We start from the raw sequence: 18,608 nt of genomic DNA on the forward strand, positions 1-18,608 counted from the left end.
CACATCAATGTCTCCAAAGCTCCTTCCAACCACACATCCAAATTCCTTCTACAAGTTGCTTTTCAGTCTGGTCCCACCAGCGTTACATCATATTTCATCTAAAAATATTTCTCATCTTTGTCCCCCATCACCCCACCCATACAACACCCCAATGATTCTTTTGCCAAATGCCTTGCATCCGTCTCCCCAATTACCAATGCCCTCTGTCGATGAAAACTGCTTCTCTCCAAATACTCTATTAAAACCCCTCAAAATATAGTTACAATGTCAGAGATATATTTACAAGAACATTTTTCCTTATATATATTAATACTATCCTCAAAATTATGTTGATGCTAATGTTAGACTTGAATTCATGCAGCCTGTTGCACATGTGGGTATAACATCTGGCCTCAGGTACTGCACAGAAAAATACAGAAGATTAACAGGAGCAAAATATATTAAACTCTAGATATAAACAGAGGCAGAATTCTAAATACAGAATTGATAAAAATAACTCTGACAAGAAACAAATAAATAAAATTGTACAGAAGTTCCAGGTACAACACTTATTTGACAGTTCCAAAATATAAGTGCTCTTATTGAGTCATTGAAATATTTTACTTAAAGTGAATCTGAGACTGAGTGTTGAGCTGATTCTCCTGAAAGCATGCAATTGTTCCATACAAGGTTACAACTTAGGCACAGGTCAAATTTTGCATATTTACCATGTTCAACTTTTTAAAAAGTTGTGTAAAAACATTACAAGATTTAAGTAAGGTACTGTGTCAAAAAATGGACAAATCTATAATGTACAGAGTATTTCTTTGGTCAGCTGAAGTGCACGGACATCAACACTGTCCACGTTCAAAATAAAGCAGCAAAATAATGAACTGATAAAGGGGAAGGATCTTAAGAAAACTAGCTGCAAACCGTCAGAAAAGATGAAGTAGGTAGTTCATAGCAGACCTGACTATCATCAAAAGAAAATATAGTTCCTGTGTCATCTAGAAAGGAGTTTATTTCAAAGCAATTAAGGTAATGAGTTAGCTTAGTAGAAAAGTTCTGTTTGCGCAACTTCCAAACCAGGAGTGTTTAGTTAGAAATCTACAGATTATTAAAAGCTGCAAAAGTCTAAGCTCTTGATTTTGCAAATATTCATGAAAAAAAAATTCAGAGTTCACAGGACAGAAATGAGGGAGCGTGACATATGCCCAACTTAAAGATTTGATATATAGGAGTAATTGCTCTGGTATGGAATCACTAATATAGTGGCATTAGGGAATAGGTTGATTTTTCTTTGTTTTTCTGGGTATTTTAAATCTTGTAATGATGCTGCTCCTTTAACAAGGTTATGCTGTCCTTGTTTTTTTTTCCCAGGAGGTCATAAAGACACACAGGTTCCAAAACGTCTGGGGTGATCTACTTGAGGAAGCTTTTAAGTTTAAAGTAGAACACCAGTACAATGAAAGGGGAGCGGCTAGTTCTCCCAGGTTAGCTTTTCTCTGGTTTGGGTTGGGTTTTTAGCAGTCTGGCTGTTCAGAGCAAGCATTCAATTGGTTTTGAGGCTGCTGGTCAAAGAAACAGCTATGTGGAAGGTGTTCCATGCTGAATCTCTCTGACATCTCCCCTGTAAGACCCGGTCTTTGATTTTACCTTTTTTGCCAAGGGGAGTTTATGGGGATTGTTGCAGGAATTTGGAATAGTATCTTTAAGTTGGTATAGTTTGCTGTGTTTTTGGATAGGTTAAGTTATTCTACACTCAGTTCTCTACTGTTTGTTCATTTGGCAATCTTGCAAAGAAATTCTGTTTTATTTAAAACTAAGTGGTTGGGCCAGCTGCATCATTCCTGGAATATCCACTATACACCTGCTTAAACCACGAGCAAAGTGAGGGTCCGGGCTGCTTTCTTGAAATATCCTGAGGGGGCTCTGGCCTGGCCCATAACAACCTTAATAATTTGCTTTACGTTTTACTTACTTCTGTCCTTTGTGTAATAAACTCCTGATCTGTTGTTAAAGAAAACCTGTAGCTTCAGGTTTCAGTGAACGAACACCACATCAAATAAAACTAGGGAAAGGAAATGATCTATCAAGCAAGATTTAATTCTGGGATTCGATTTATCCAGTCACCTGTTCTGGTGATTCACGTGGGCCTGAAAAACTCTTTTGAATTATAGAAAGGAAATTAGAGAGCTGTCCTTGTATACAGCCAACAGTCCTCCTTCAAAAAACAAAATCCACATTTCACTAATTATTTTGCTTACTGCTGCGTTTTGGAGACTTGTTAAGCAAAATATTATTCTTAAATTTGCTGGCATAACAACAGATAAAAATATCAGTGTTCCCAACAGCTACAATAAGGTACGTTACGTAAGTACCAATCTCTGTCATTGGTTATGCAATAGTTTTATATTGATAAAGATTTTGTTCATCTCATTAGCTCCTGTAACTACAAATTTGGTTGGGAGATAGCTTCTGGATTTGATCTTTGCTACTGTTTTACTTCAGATGTTCCAGGAAGACAAGATCTGACCTATAGTCACTCCTAACTATGTCAGATTGGAATCATGCTTTAGTCTCTGGTTAACCACATAGGTATGCAACTCTCCTTTGCCACTGGCATTGTGGAGGCAAATCTACTGTATATTATATTGGAGGAATTCAGCAGGTGACACTAGATATGATGCTTGACATTGAATACATCTTAAATATTTTTGAATGCCTTGAATACACTGTACAAATAAATGCATGCTCATGTTTGCAGGTCATTTTTATTTCTGTTAAGTAAAATTGGGGCTGGCACTGATCCCTGGGTTAGTCTGATGGTCAGCCTTCTCAATGTGCTTCTCCCTTGCTAAAGCTGGATGAAATCATAGAGATCCAACAGTGTGGAAACAGACCATTTGGTCCAGCGAGTCCACACCATTCCTTGGAAGAGCATCCCACCAAGACCCACCCACATACCCTAACCTGCATTTCCCACCTAACGTGCACACCCTGGACACTATGGGACAATTTAGCATGGTCAATCCACCTAACCTGCACATCTTTGGACTCTGGGAGGAAACTGAAGCACCCAGAGGAAACCTACACAGACGCGGAGAGAATGTGCAAACTCCACACACACACACACACACACACACACACACACACACACACACACACACACACACACAGAGTTACCTGAGCGTGCAATCGAACCGGGGTCCCTGGCACAGAGAAACAACACAGTCCCACTGAATACCAAATAGTTTGTAGCAAAGCAGTGTTTTAGTAACTTTTAAGACCAGAGTTCAAAGTGGAAGAAAAAACCAATGTACTACACTGAATCAAAAGCAGCCCTGTGGTCCAGTTTTGTGACATTTGTCTTCAGGTTCCTCAAAAAAGCAATTTCTGATGTTTGTGGGGAGTGCCAGAACTTGACCACAGATGCTCTGCCCTTTCCAAAACAGCTTGGTCGACTTCAAAGATGGTCTCTTCTTCCAGAGAGATAAAATGCAGGATATGACGCTCGATATTACTGCCTTGAATAAACTATATAAATGCAAAGGCATGTAGCAGGTGGCTAGTCTATATTCACTTTATCAATTGATAAAAAAGAAATTCACTCATATCTCCAAATATAAATGATAACATGACTTTCTAAGGATAGCAAAAACAATGGAATACAAACCCTGTCAAGTGCCCTACTGGAGACCCTTAGCACTATTTGAGACAGCATGGTGGCTCAGTAGTTATCATTGCTGCCTTACAGCGCAAGGGGCCAGGGTATGATCCCACCAGTGGATGACTGTGTGTAGACGTTGCACATTCTCCCTCTGTCTGCGTGGGTTTCCTCTGGGTGCTCCAGTTTCCTCCCACAGTCCAAAGATGTGCAGGTTAGGCAGACTGGCCATGCTAAATTGCCCGCAGTGTCCAGGGATATGTAGGCTAGGTGGATTAGCCATGGGGAATGCACAGTTACAGGGATAGTGTAGGCATGGGTCTGGGTGGGATACTCTTCAGGGCGTTGGTGTGGATTCGGTGGGCTGAATGGCCTGCTTCCACACTGTGGAGATTCCATGTTTCTAAGATAACTGTTGTGTGCCAATACAGCTGGATTGTGCTAAAAACAGGGAAGTTGTGCCCCATGATCTAACCAATATTTCTTACTAAGACAAAAGCATTAAAGCAGACCATCAGGCCATTATCATAGTGATGTTTATTGAACCTTGCTGTGTACAATTGGCTGCTGCACTTCCTATATCAAAACAGTGATGACACTACATTGACTACATAATATTGTGTGAACGGTGCCGTTATTAATCAATAGTCATTCTTTATTTCTTTCTTTATTGTTAGAACAAAAGGGTTTAATCTCTGGATCTCACAGCCAACAGCAACAATAAAGGAAATATATCAGTGCCACTAAATCCTGTGGGAAGTGTGGGTCTTGCAGGTGGTTCATATCTATATAGAGTGTCAAATACAAGTAGCTCACTGAACTACTATGAAACTAACATCTCTCAAGGAGTCATTGGACTGATGTCAAGTAACAGTCTTCCGATACCTTGCAACACCAAAGACAATACAAAAGGGGAACCTATCAGCAAGCTGCATGAGTTGTACAGCTCATGATCAGAAATAACAGTGACACAATCATATCAGCACCACACCTTCACATTAATCATCATTAAAGTGACATCTTTGCAAACACCAGCTCACTCCTGTGTTGCACATTTAAACTGGCTAAAGCGAGATGATCTATTGCTAAACATGAACTTTACAGCAGAGCTGTGTGTGCCACGACAATTCACTACAAATGAAAATGTAATCTATTTCATTTTCATTTCACAATTCAAAAAAGCAACCATCATGCAGCTTATCTTTGCGTTACATTCAATCTTATGACAACTGGATTTTGCAACTCATGCTGTTTGCTCCATCTCCTAGCAATGGAATTATTTTCACAAGTCTCCCCAGTTTTTAATGGGTGCACCAAATTCAACTGTATAAATACAAAGAATCCCTATTAAAATAGACATTGTGTTAACGGACATAAAAGTATGTAAAGCTGATCTTTTCAAAATAGCAATTTACTTTAAGAATTCTGATTTCAAGCTTGAGGCATTTATCCAACTTTCAGTCCATTTCAAAATGTGTTCTCCCTTTACCCTGTTCTCTTGAATTCAAAATATTTGAATTTAATTCTCAATCTCTGGTGCCCCACATAAGTGGACAGCACCTAAAATTATAAAATTTACAGCCTAGAAACCAGGCCTCTGACTCATCAGCTTTATGTTGGTGTTTATGCTCCACAGGAACTCTCTCCTTTCCTACTTTATCTGACCGTATTGGAACATCTCACTATTTTTTCCTGCCTCACCGTGCTTTTTCACCAAAGGATAAAACGAAAACAGAAAAATTTGGAAATAATAGTTATAGTGGGAGCTCCATTTTGAAGTAGACAAGTCAGACCAACCCTTACCACTTTCCACTTTGACTGTTTTCTTCCCTTCTGGATTAGTTTCCCCATGAGTGGATCTACACCCTTTGTTTAATTTCCTCCTTGAGACAGTAAAGTTCCATATTGTAAGCACTGTCCAGGTAAAAGAGTTTTCTCCTAAACAGTGTATTAGATTTAATATTTAGGGCTGATGGTGGTGGATTTCCCTATTCGTGAAAATGTCGTCTTTAGTTCTGAAGTACTTTTGAAATATAGTTGCTGTTGGAATGTAGCAAATCAGGTCTTCACCCATCCCCTCCACTGCAGCCCTCTGTCCCACCACCACCACCAACCTGCTCCCCAAATACCTAATCTTCTTTCTGGCAAAAAAGGTTACAGACTCTTCAGCCTTTCCGAATTACTACAACTTCTGACTTCGGAATTTTTACCTGTAGATTGTTTGGCACTCTCTTATAAGCTTTTCTTATAAAATGGAACCAAATTGCACACAATATTTATATTAAGCATTAGACAGACAGAGATAAAATGTCTGTTATCCAACTCATATGAACAAAAGATCCCAATTGTGAGAACCCTTTTAAATACTTTTTAAACCCAGGCAATTTCTTCCTTTGTTTTGAAATTTCTATCATCTGTAAACTGATACAGTCAAAACAGTGTCTGAACACCTCCTCGATGAGTATCAGTTGATTATTTGGTTGTAAAGAATTTTACAACCAAGTTCAATCTTGTTGTCCACCCACAATCTCTTCTGGCAGAGGTGGCTAGACTGACATCAGAAACAGACATGTACAGAGCAGCACTGACTGTCTCCCTCCCCCTTACTTTAGGCTAAATAGAATCCATAGCAACTGATTCACCAGCTGAGGAAAATTATTCTACAGAAATTCAGCTTCTCTAAAATTAAGCCTTACCTAATGTAACTAGTAATATGTAAAACAGTAAAAGGTGTTTGTCGGTAACCACGTTTCAATGGAATGAAGTGATCAATAAATTCCATAGTTAAGATCTGCCAAGGGCAAGGTGATGCAAAGTTTGGGGGATAAACAACTGAAAGAAAAATGAAGATTTTGAAGATATTCTAAGTTTAAATAAGGATGCAAAGCAAGAAATTAAATGAGATGCCTATTGCAACCTTTTCATTAAATATAGTGAGATTTTGTGGTCACACCCTTCCCCTTGGTGAGGACTATTGCTTGTTCATTCTTTGATTGTGGAAGATAATGGCCAACATGCTGTGAGGTATTAAGGAACAATCACACACTGGAATCAAAGTAAAACTGACCAGTGGCAGTAAAACAAACTTTTCATTTTCCCAGCAAAGGAATAGCTACTTTTCTGGTCATAATCTCTAGACCACTAGTTGGAGCTCTACTTCATAACTTTAATTGATTTTTGTACAGCAAGAGTATTAAAGAACGTGAAACCAAAGTGGATAAATAATTGAATTGAAAAGCGGATTAATGGTGAACCAAGCTTAAGAGGCCTTTTTTTTCTTCTTATGCATTTACTGGAAGTGGGTATCACAGTCTTCTCCAACATTTATTGCCCACACCGCATTGTCCAGAGGCTAGTTAAGAGTCAACTGCACTGAGACAGTCTGGAGTCAGATGTAGACTAGGCTAGGTAAGGACAGCTGATTTCCTTCTCTAAAGGACATGAGTGAACCAGACTTTTATTTTTCTGACAATTGTTATGGGCCAGGCCAGACCCCCTCAAAATATTTTAAGGTAGCACAGATCTTAACTTTTCTTATTTTAGAGGCAGAATGTGAAATGGATATTCCAGGAGTGATGCAGCTGATTAAACCACTTGGCTTGAAGCAAACAGAATTTAACGCTACAATTGAAACATGAACAAAACAGAATTAAGAATAACTTAATTATTTGAAACCCCAACCAACTCAATACAGCAACTTAACTAAGCAGCTATTCCAATTCCCACAAAGTCCAATAAACATATCCCTTGGCAAAAGGTAAATTCAAATGCATGCGGAATCAACTTTCAAAGGGATTTCAGAGAGAAAGCCAGCCAGGAACCATCTGCTGAAACTTTGAACCTTTTTCCACTGTAGCAGCTTATGACTATTACAGCTAAGCAAAACTAGAAAAAAATCTGAACTGCGCGAACTGGCCACTCCACAAACAGGCAGAAAACTAGCCACCAGGATACATAAACACCAACTAGCCACAAAACAACATGACCCTCTCTCACTAGTATCCTTACATACAGATAAGGAAGGACGCCACTTCGAGTGGGACAACACATCCATCTTAGGACAAGTCAAACAGAGACATGCACGAAAATTCCTAGAAGCATGGCACTCTAATCGGAACTCTATTAACAAACACATTGAGTTAGACCCCATCTACCAGCCCCTGAGAAACAGAACTGGAAATGACATCACTATAACAGGACACAAAGAAACCCAAACATATAAATAGAAAGCCGGAATCATGTACAGTACTTCACCTGAGGCCCACTGAAGATGTTACCTAGTAGGATGATGAAGCATCTGGAAATGAACCTCCCAGCTCAGCGAGCAAACCCACATCCAGAACCTCAACCTGAGCTACAAATCTTCTCAAAACTCATTATGGCCACTCCCCAGCCATTTGTTAAAATAGGCTCTTGCATAGACATTTCAGCATCTCTGCCTTTACGACCTCTTGAAAGAAAACAAGGACAAAATAACCTTGTTAAAATGGCAGCATAACCACACAATCAATGACTTAGTTGTTCTCAGGTGTACTCTTAATTTAAAAAAAAGTCTGGAATTAAGTTCAAATTTCACCACGTTATGGTCAAATTTAAACCCAGGTGCCCAGATCATTACCTGAGTTTCTGGATTAACAGTTTACTGACAATAGCACAAAGCCAATGCCAATGCCTTCCAGAATCGTATGCTGAAAATACTGTGGATTTCTATTCTCAACTGCTAAGTTGCTAGTCTAAGATCAGCATTAAGCTACCTCACCAGGTCAATACCACTAACTAGAAGACAGTGTGGGTATGGACCAGCTCAGTTTTCAATAAATTAAATCCTTCATTGTTCATTAACACAATTTTCGACTTTTACTATGTTTACATCTTTAAAAGGAAATAACACAGTCATGTCGAATGCACCACAGTTAACGCACTGTCTAAATTGTAATTCAGGGCAAATTTTAGTCACAATATGTTACTAAGACATGAAAGCATACAGGAGTGAAAGAAAACTTGGAGTGCAAATATTCTGTTACACATACATCAGTCTTGTAAATATTCTGTAATCTCTCATGATGGACATTCAAACTCTGCAACTGGCAGTATAGGAGGGGTATAAAGCTGATTTTAATTATTGAATCGTAAGTTATATAGAAATGTGGCCAGTAGATGGTGCTGTGTGACAATGACACCTGCATAGACAAACATCAAGCAGACATTAGTGAACCGAATACAGGAATGAGGAGCAGGAGGAAGCAATATTGCCCCTTGAGCCTGCTCTGCCATTTGATACAATCATAACTGATTTATCTTAGCTTCAACTCTACTTTCCGGTCTGTTCTCCATAACTCTTTATGCCAGTGACCATGGATGATTAGATTAGATTAGATTCCCTACAGTGTGGAAACAGGCCCTATGGCCCAACAACTCCACACCGACCCTCCAAAGAGTAACCTACCCAGACCCATTTCTCTCTGACTAATGCCCCTAGCACTATGGGCAATTTAGCATGACCAATTCACCTGACCTGCACAACTTTGGACAACAGGAGGAAGCTGGAGCACCCGGAGGAAACCCACGCAGACACAGGGAGAACGTGCAAACTCCACATGGACAGTCACCCAAGGCTAGAATCAAACCTGGGACTCTGGTGCTGTGAGGCAGCAGTGCTAACCACTGAGCCACCGTGCCGCCTGGATGAGGTGGACATTCAGATTCAGTCTGATCTTATTCAAGATTAATTTCAACACATCATTAAAGTTAAGTACTTTCATGTTTTGTTTCCTTCATTCCATGAATGGTCACGCCTACTTTTAAAAAAAGCAGTAGATGGTATGGTGACTCAGTCGTTAACACTGCTGCCTCAGAACCAGGGACCCGGGTTCCATTCCAGCCTTGGGTGACTTTCTGTCTGGAATTTGTACATTCTCCCCGTCTCTGCGTGGGTTTCCTCTGTATGCTCCAGTTTCTCCCCCCTATAGTCCATTGATGTTCAGGTGGATTGGCCATACTGTCCATAGAAGGATCAGTAATGGGAACTGCAGGGTTACAGGGATTGGGTGGGGGTGGGTCTGGTGGAATGCTCTTTAGAGAGGTGGTGTGGATTTGATGGGTTGAATGGCCTGCCTGCATGCTGTAGGGATTCTATGATTCTAAAACGCACAGAATTATACAAAAAAACACAGAAACAGACACATCCATCCATCGAAGTTTACAGTCCAATCAAGCCTCCTTGCATCCTCCTTACATGTTACTGTGCCAATATAATCCGTCACTCTTTCCTCATTCATACTTACTGAACCCTCCATTAAAATACTTATCCCCTAGGATTACAATTTCTACATTTACTCCAGTGTATGGGAAAATAATATGTTTGGTTATCTTACTGTCTTATATTGATAAGCTCCAATTTTCTCTTCCTCGTTGAAATTCCATGATGAACATTTCTATGAATACTGTGTGTTTATTCTATCAAAGGCTTTCATAATTTTAATTTTAAAAGGTCTGTCATGAGGTCAAGTCCTATGCTTCACTGTTCAGGAGGAGACTCAGAATGTTTATCGTTGCTTGGAAATCCATTTTTTAAAAATTCTGCAGTGCCTTTACATCCTTTGAATAACATAGCAATGAGAACAGCACACAATTCACTCCACGTAATGGGTGGTTTAGTAAGGATTTCACAAATGTAAGTTCTCTTTATTTAAATGCTGCCCCACTGGAAATAATTCTGTATGCCTTTTTGTTTCAAATAGTTCTTTAATTGTTGTCACTTCCAGTGATTCTGTACTCTCCCCTATCTGCATCATATTCAATTGATCAATTGTTCAGTGTTTGATTATGCTTGTCTGTTGTGTTCCAGGAGTCAAGCCTGCAAGTATAATAACAAGGAAACTGAAACTAAACTGCACGTACGAGAAAACAGACAATAAAATAATAAAGCTCCTGTCCCCACAAAGAACTTGATGAGAGTCATCCCTGAGAGATCAAAGAGATAAAATGCAATAGTTCCTTCAGGACTTCATCTCAAATAAGTGCAAGATGCTCAGGAACTTCTTTGTCACCAAGATCAAGGTCACTTGATCAGCTCTTCCCACTCTCCCACTAATTAGCTTTCCCAGGAAAAATTCCTTTAAGATTGCCCCGGTCCAGAACTTGCATCAATTTTCTAATGTATTGCCCATTTTTCTCTCATGTTCTTCTTGTAGATATCTTGTCTGTGAGATCCACCTCCTCTTCTTTTGACCCTATTCTCACTGAACTGATGATGACTAACTTCCCCCTCCTGACTGGATCTTTCTCAAATCTATTCTTCAGTGCGTTAAAAGTAATAGTGCTTCATTCTTTTGCAATATTTATTTAAAATGCGTGGAAGTGGTGTACCAGGATCAGGTATTTATCGTAGAAATGGGATAGTACAGAAGGACACCATCCAGCCTGCCATATCCAGTGAAGCAATTTGTCTTTGCAACTCTGTATCTCTTTACCCATAATCCTGCAGATTCTTCCCTTAGATACCAATCCATATCCCTCTTAAATGCCTCAATTGAACCTGCTTTCACCAACAGTCCTAACCAGTGTTCCCAACAACTCATTGCATGAAAATGTGTTCCTCATATCTCTATTGCTTCTTTCAACAAAGATCTTAAATCTGTGCCATCTTAGTCTTAGTCTTTCCACCAACTAAACTATTTTTCCACATCACGCCCATCCATATCCTGCTTTGCTCACATCGCCCATCAACCTTCTCCTTTTCAGTAGTATTTGTCTTTGAGGAAGTGGAATAAAGGTTCACTAAACTCTATACAATCATCACAGGAATTCCTAGACAACATCAAGAACATAAACATAGACAAGGACAAAGCAATGATCTCAACTGATGTAACGGCACTGCTCATTTCAATTGACAAAACTCTAGCCAGAGAAACAATAGCCAACCTTCTGGACAAACAGAACAGCTGGTACGATGGGGAAATTAACAACAAGGAATGCACAAACTACTAGACCCGTGCTTGACGACGCACGTCACATTCAACCACCAGATAGATGAACAAATCAATGGGACACCTACGAGCTCAAACATATCTGGCCTCAAAGCAGAAGCCATGATGCAAAAACTGGGAAAAACAACCCTCCCACAAAATTACCCAAACATTGACAACACTTTTGTTATTAAGAAAACAGAAATTGTGAGCACACACCATTTTATCAGTACCATACTCACAGGGATAAGATATACAAGAGAGAAAACAACCAACTCCCATTCCTGCATGTTCTGGTACAAAGACCACAGAACGGTGAATGCACCACAAAACTGTACAGGAAAGCCACATACATGGACCAGATCCTGAACTACAACAGCAACCACCTGAACACATACAAGAGAAGCTGCATCAGAACCCTGTTCAAAAGGACGACAACACACTTCAGCACCCAACCTATGAAGGGAAGAACACCACCTCAACAGAGTATTTGTCAAGAATGGATATCTCCGCAACTTTATCCACATATGCCTAACAGATAAACAACAAGACAAGGGCATACCATGACTTAAATAAAAAATACGTCGGAATTGACTCCTCTGACCACTCAGGCTTATGACAGTCCGACTCAGACAACAACTCACCAGGACAAAAGACTTTATACACACCATGTGCAAGACAATCATAATTTACAAGGTTCAATGTAAATGAACATTGCAATGTAAATAAACTGCATGAAACACTATATAGGGCAATCAGGCAGACAACTAGCAATCAGGCATCCATGAACACCAACTCGCTAGCAAACACCATGACCAGCTGTCCTTAGTAGCCATACATACAGATGACAAAGACCACAAATTCAACTGGGATAACAAAACAACCATAGGACAAGTTAAACAGAGGACAGCTAGAGAACTTATAGAAGGGTGGCACTCATCCACGGACTCCATCAACAAACACATAGACCCAGACCCAATATACCAGCCACAACAATGAACAACCGGAACCAGCAACTAGAAGCAGCAGGAACAGAACCAAATATTCCAGAAGAAACAGTACAGCAGCACTTCACAGGAAGCTCCAAAGCACTGAGGATGTCACTGAGACAGGGGACGAAACATCTGTAAATCAACTTCTCAGCATGGCAAACATACCCGCAACTACGTTCACTAAACTCTCATATAGAATAAGTAAATTGCTCTCTATAGAAAATCTAATAGATGAGGCCCATATTTGCTGAATTGTTACACAATGAGAAGTGGCTTCACTGAACTCAAATTCATAAATAAACTTTCTTGGCAGATGCTTCCTCAGACTGGGAAGTCTAGAAGCAGGTGTCTGAATCATAGGAAAGGGATCAAACATTTAGACCCATGATGATGAGAATCTCTTCACTGAAAAAAGATCTAGGTCTTTGATATTAGGGGCAGCACGGTGGCACAGTGGTTAGCACTGCTGCCTCATAGCGCCAGGGACCTGGGTTCAATTCCCGCCTCAGGCGACTGACTGTGTGGAGTTTGCACGTTCTCCCCGTGTCTGCGTGGGTTTCCTCCGGGTGCTCCGGTTTCCTCCCACGGTCCAAAGATGTGCGGGTCAGGTGAATTGGCCATGCTAAATTGCCTGTAGTGTTAGGTAAGGGGTATATGTAGGGGTATGGGTGGGTTGCGCTTCAGCGGGTCGGTGTGGACTTGTTGGGCCGAAGGGCCTGTTTCCACACTGTAAGTAATCTAATCTAATCTAATCTAAAATATTCGTCCCTTCAGAGAACGGTAGATGGTCCAGTCAGTGAGCACACTGACATGGAGATCCAAGGATGTCCAGATCTTAATGGAATGAACAGATAACATGGATTGTTCAGGAAGGTGGAATGACACAGATTATCCAGGAAGGTATTAAATAGCAGGGTGAAAGGGCCAAATGGACTAATCTTGCACCACATTATTATAGCAATAATTGAGATGACCAAGAGAGTGGTTGAAGAGATAGACTTTAAGCCTCCTATGCTGAAGAGAGTCAGCAAAGTTAGCAAGATATCCAAACAGTTGAACCACAAGATCGGAAGTGGTTTGTAAATTAATATCCTTTAACCTGGTTATGTACTCCTCTCATGGAATAAGGGATAAACAAAGTTTATACTTTCACCAAGTCTCATCTACTGCACATCTCACTTCTTATACACAGTTAATGGAAGGGACCTGGGGAGTGTTGTTGAACAGTTGGACCTAGGGAAACAAGGACATAGTTCCTTGAAAGCGACATCACATGTAGAGAGGGTGCTGAAGTGGCGGTTGGCATGCTTTCCTTCATTGGTCAGTACATTGAGTATAGAAGTTAGGACATGTTGTGGCTTTACAAGACATTGGTAATGCGTCATTTGGAATATTGTGTACAATTCTGGTCACACTGTTATAGGAAGAATGTTTTCAAACTAGAAAGGGTGCAGAAAAAAATCACAAAGGATGCTGCCAGGACTGAGGAGTTTGTGTTACAAGGAGAAGCTGGATAAGCTGAGACAATTTTCCCTGGAGCATCAGAGGCTGAGGGTTGACCTTACCGAGGTTTTATAAAACCTTGAGGCATTGGATTGGGTGAATAGCCAACCAAGGTCTTTTTCGAAGGGTAGAGGAGGCCAAAACTAGACGACATAGGTCTAAAACGAGAAGGAAAAGATTTAAAAAGTACCTAAGGAACAACGTTTTCACACAGACAGTCGTGCATATATGGAATGAACTGCCAGAGGGAGTGATAGAGGCGGGTTCGGTTACAACATTTAAAAAACATTTGGACATGTACATGAATAGGAAAGATTTGGAGGACTACAGAGCAAAGGCAGACTAATGGGACTAGTTTAGTTTGGGATGGTCGGCATGGACGAGCTTGACCAAAGGGTCTGTTTCACTGCTGTATGGCTATGTTTGCTTTACTCTCATCCAGAAAATATTTTGCATTCGTTTATATTATGGTGCAATATTCCAAGCAGGTCAGCTTGAACATACCTGGATATGATTGTACAGTAATCTCCATTTACTGAAAAGATATGTTTTCACTCACTGCAAAAACAGAGAACCTACCAGGTGCAGAATAGTGGCCAGAATTTTGTAGACCGTCTGAATCTCTTCAGCAGTGAAACCAATCACTTTCATTGCATCTGCAACAGCTTTAAATTCTGCAGCATCGTTTATAGCAGACTGTGTGTAAAAGATAATTAAACTTTAGGAAAGCATTTCACAATCAGTGTGAACAGACTACCGTGTCCTAATGCAACACAGCTCTATATTATTGATTGCGCAAAATAATTTTCATTCAATATTTCCCAATGCACATACATTTACAACTAATCCATAGATTCTGCAAAGGAATTAGTGAGCTCATTTACCTATTACAGAGACTAAAGGGCCCTAACTTCTCAGGTACTTCATCTGAGTCAGGTTTGTACCTCTTGTTGCAAATCATTGAAAAAAAATCTCTGGTTCAGGGAGGATACAGTTAACCTATGTTTCCACTCCTGTTCTCAACCCACAGACTCCTTGTGTGAAGGTACATACACAAACAGAGACATGGAACTGTGCTCATCTGTAATGTAACCTACCAGATGTCTCTTCCCCACCTCATGACTAGCCAGCCAACAATCCCAGCATAAGGCAAGGAACTGCCTTTCCAGGGGCAGTGGTCTTTAAAACAAGGAAGTATTGATTCATTCCAATTCCCATTGGTAGAAATGTTTCCAGAGGGATGGGAAGGATGCATGGAATAAACAGCAAATTTCCAATTCCACATTTTGGAAAAATACTTTTTAACTGGTATTATATTCCAGTTGTTGCATAATCACTAGGAAGCAAAAAAAAGTTGCTTGATATCTCTCTCTAGTCACACACTATAGCCTTACCTTCAGTACGCCACCGGCCTTGATGAAGTTGTAGGCAGTTGGATCTTTCTGAATGTGCAAGGCTCGTAGCAATTTCTCAGGACCACCCAACAGTAACTAAAATATGAACACATCGTTTTCAAATCAAAGCACATAAGAAGCAGTTATACCAGTATCAAATATTATTTCTATCATGCGGAAATGGTCTTGGTGAGGCCAATAACCTGCAGAGGCTATTTGCAAATACCCTCATTCTCTAGCTTGGTTAGTCTCTTCCACATTGGTTTGACTGTTGTGACATTCCCAATACTCCTGAAACAAAAGCTTCGCACAACTAGTCATGACACAACTAGTACAGTACACTGTCTGGCATACCAAAATAGGTAGTTTTGATCAACCTGCTCAGGTATGTGATGGCATATTTCTGAAGCAGGTGGGACTTGAATGTAGACCTTCTGGTTCACAGGCAAGGATGTTACCACTGTGCCACAAGAACCATTTTACTAAAAAGAATATTTGCTCATTTTATTAGGGTCAGTGCACATTTAAAATTTATTGATTCAAATGACCAGTCAGACCACCTGGGACTTCCAGCAGTTCTGTACGGCCTCTTTCTTTATCAGGACCTGAAGCATTAGCATCACTGGAAGAGGAGACTTTTACTCCCATGTCAGCAATGGGCAAATCCTCCAATGGCCACCAAACATCCTGCCTTATACTAGAAGATCACAGGTCTTCATGCCCAATCTGTGAGAAGTAGGCTGGTCTCAACAGCAGCACATTGGGACCTAACACATGGCTTCACATTTCTGGGTACATCGATGGATAAGTAATCAGCCAGACTTTTTGCCTATACTTGATCTAGGCTGACACTAAAAGCACTGAAATGAGGAAACACTACAGTATCAGAGGTATCACCCCTTAAATTATACTTTAAGCCAAGGCTCCATCTGCCCCCAGAATCAAACATTTCACAAGGATTTGAATGATCTGATCATGTATTTATTTGTTGATACTAACCTGATAAAAGGAGTGGAAGTTTCGTTCTCCTTGTTGCTGCACTATAACCCGAGACTGTCAAACAAACACCATTAAAGTTTTAGATAAAGCAACAACTCTCCAGAATTTAAAACACTCATTGATGCTTCATATGCAAATATTTGATCCCCTCAAAATAACTCACTTAGCTAATGGAATAACTAATAAAGCTGCAAATACTAATTCTGCAGAGTTGTGTAAACCAGAGAAGTAAGCACCAAAGTTAAAAATAACACAGCAAGTATTCTTCTCATCGGAGAAAAATATACTTAACCTCAAAATGGGTATTCATCAGCAGAAACTAGCAGGAAGACTTTGCCCAAGGAAGCACTGAACTTTATGTTTCCTCTGAGTTTAAAGGTTTAAAGTTTTAATTTATTTAACCATAGTTTTTGCATTTCAGGTAAAGTATCTTTAGGAATTACTATGCTTTAAAGGAGCCAGGACCAACGTTTGATTCCAGCCTGGGGTGACTGCCTATGTGGAGTTTGCAAGTTCTCCTAGTGTCTGAATGGAATGGTCTTCGGAGGGTTGGTGCAGACTCAATGGGCCGGAAGGCCTCTATCTGCACTTTAGGGATTCTATGATTTTATGTTTGTAATGGCTGCCAGATTGCACACAACGGCGCTTTCAGCTGAAGTTAGACGTCAAATCAGAATGGCAAGTCAGCCAATACATTGAGTTCAATGGCATTTCTCCAAACATCCCCTTTTACATAAAAAAATCCATACACTAATACTTTCAGTTACAAACCGCACAAGTTAATTAATATACATAGTAACAACGAAAAGTTAACTCATTATCAAAACAGTATATTAACTCTAGCCTCAATACAATCATTGCATACATAGTCTTTATTTCATACAAGTTTCCTATAATGGGTGTGCACAACTGTTATCGACTGACTGGTATCTAGTTGCTGATATGATGGGGTTTTAATTCCCAGTGTATCGTTGCCATGCTAACAGTTATAAATCATCCATTTCCATTGCTGGGGTACTGTTGCCCTCTGGGACTGATGCCTGCTTTTCCAGTTCTACATAAAATATCTGCAGTTACATTAATGTATTTGATTGTCACTTTGATCAGATGCAGTAAAAGTGAACAATCTGCTCAACACAGTTTCCAAGTTGCTTTGTGGTTGGGCTATGGTGTAATATTTTCATTCTGACTGATTGTCAATCGCTTACCTCCAGAAATGACTGAGCAGTTTAATCAAACTGAAATTCAGCTTTTGTTTCACCTTGATTTTGGTACTTGCCCTTTAGTACACTGCCATCAATAGGGAATTTTACTATTCAAGTTTTACAATTTTACTATTACTAGAGGCACTTTGATGCAGCATGATACCTGTTGTTGGAATTTACAATGTCTCATGGTTTCAGTAGATGTATTTTCCCTCTCAACACTGCCCTGCACAATCCTGCACTGGATTTGATAGACATTTTTTATGATCCCTTGAACAATATTCACTCCCACCTCAGCCTTTCCATTTGACTGGCCATAGCATGATGATGAGGGATGATGTTCAATTTCCCAAATGCCTTTGCTGAATCCTTCATTTGAGTTGAACATCACCATCACCCATCCTCTCTCAGCTAAAATAGTCTTTTACGCCTAAGATAAGTATTTTTTCTGATAAGGTCATCTTTCAGTTGTTCAAACTCTTAAGGTTCAGCTCGATATTTCAATGCTTTCGTATGAAGTCTCTCTCTTCCCCTGATCTCTGATGCCAAATCCATACCATTCAATACTTGGCTCAAATGGTGCATCAAAGCTTTCTGAATCTCTGGAGCCTAGCTTCTTTGCTCCTCAGTGAGACCGATGCCGCAATACAACTTGTAGCACTTTTTGCCCAGCAGTGGTAGCAGTGTAGTTACACTTATTTGCTCATTAATTCTGTAGCTATTTCATTGTTTTGCCACGAAATGGAAAAAATCCAATTCTGCTTCATATCACCTTTCACTTTGCAAGGAATGCAAAACGTATAGCCATTTTAATTCAGCCAGCAATTAAAAGTTGCAAATTAATTTTTAAAACGTTTTTCCACCCTAGTAAGTGCTCTCCTCCCATTTCATAGAGTCATAGA

At 40.0% G+C, this 18,608-nt stretch overlaps 1 protein-coding gene across 1 annotated transcript in view; it reads right to left on the bottom strand.

The window, feature by feature from the left end:
* Positions 1–18,608, bottom strand: part of myo1d (myosin 1D) — a 549,120-nt gene that overhangs the window by 425,350 nt on the left and 105,162 nt on the right. Inside the window, exons 5-7 of the mRNA XM_060849058.1 lie at positions 16,502–16,555; positions 15,503–15,598; positions 14,688–14,804 (exon numbers count right to left, since the gene is read on the bottom strand). Of these exons, the coding sequence (XP_060705041.1) occupies positions 14,688–14,804; positions 15,503–15,598; positions 16,502–16,555 (267 nt within the window). The remainder of the gene's footprint in view (positions 1–14,687; positions 14,805–15,502; positions 15,599–16,501; positions 16,556–18,608) is intronic.

The sequence above is a fragment of the Hemiscyllium ocellatum genome, chromosome 32, assembly GCF_020745735.1.
Source record: "Hemiscyllium ocellatum isolate sHemOce1 chromosome 32, sHemOce1.pat.X.cur, whole genome shotgun sequence".
In the NCBI taxonomy this organism is placed as follows: domain Eukaryota; kingdom Metazoa; phylum Chordata; class Chondrichthyes; order Orectolobiformes; family Hemiscylliidae; genus Hemiscyllium; species Hemiscyllium ocellatum.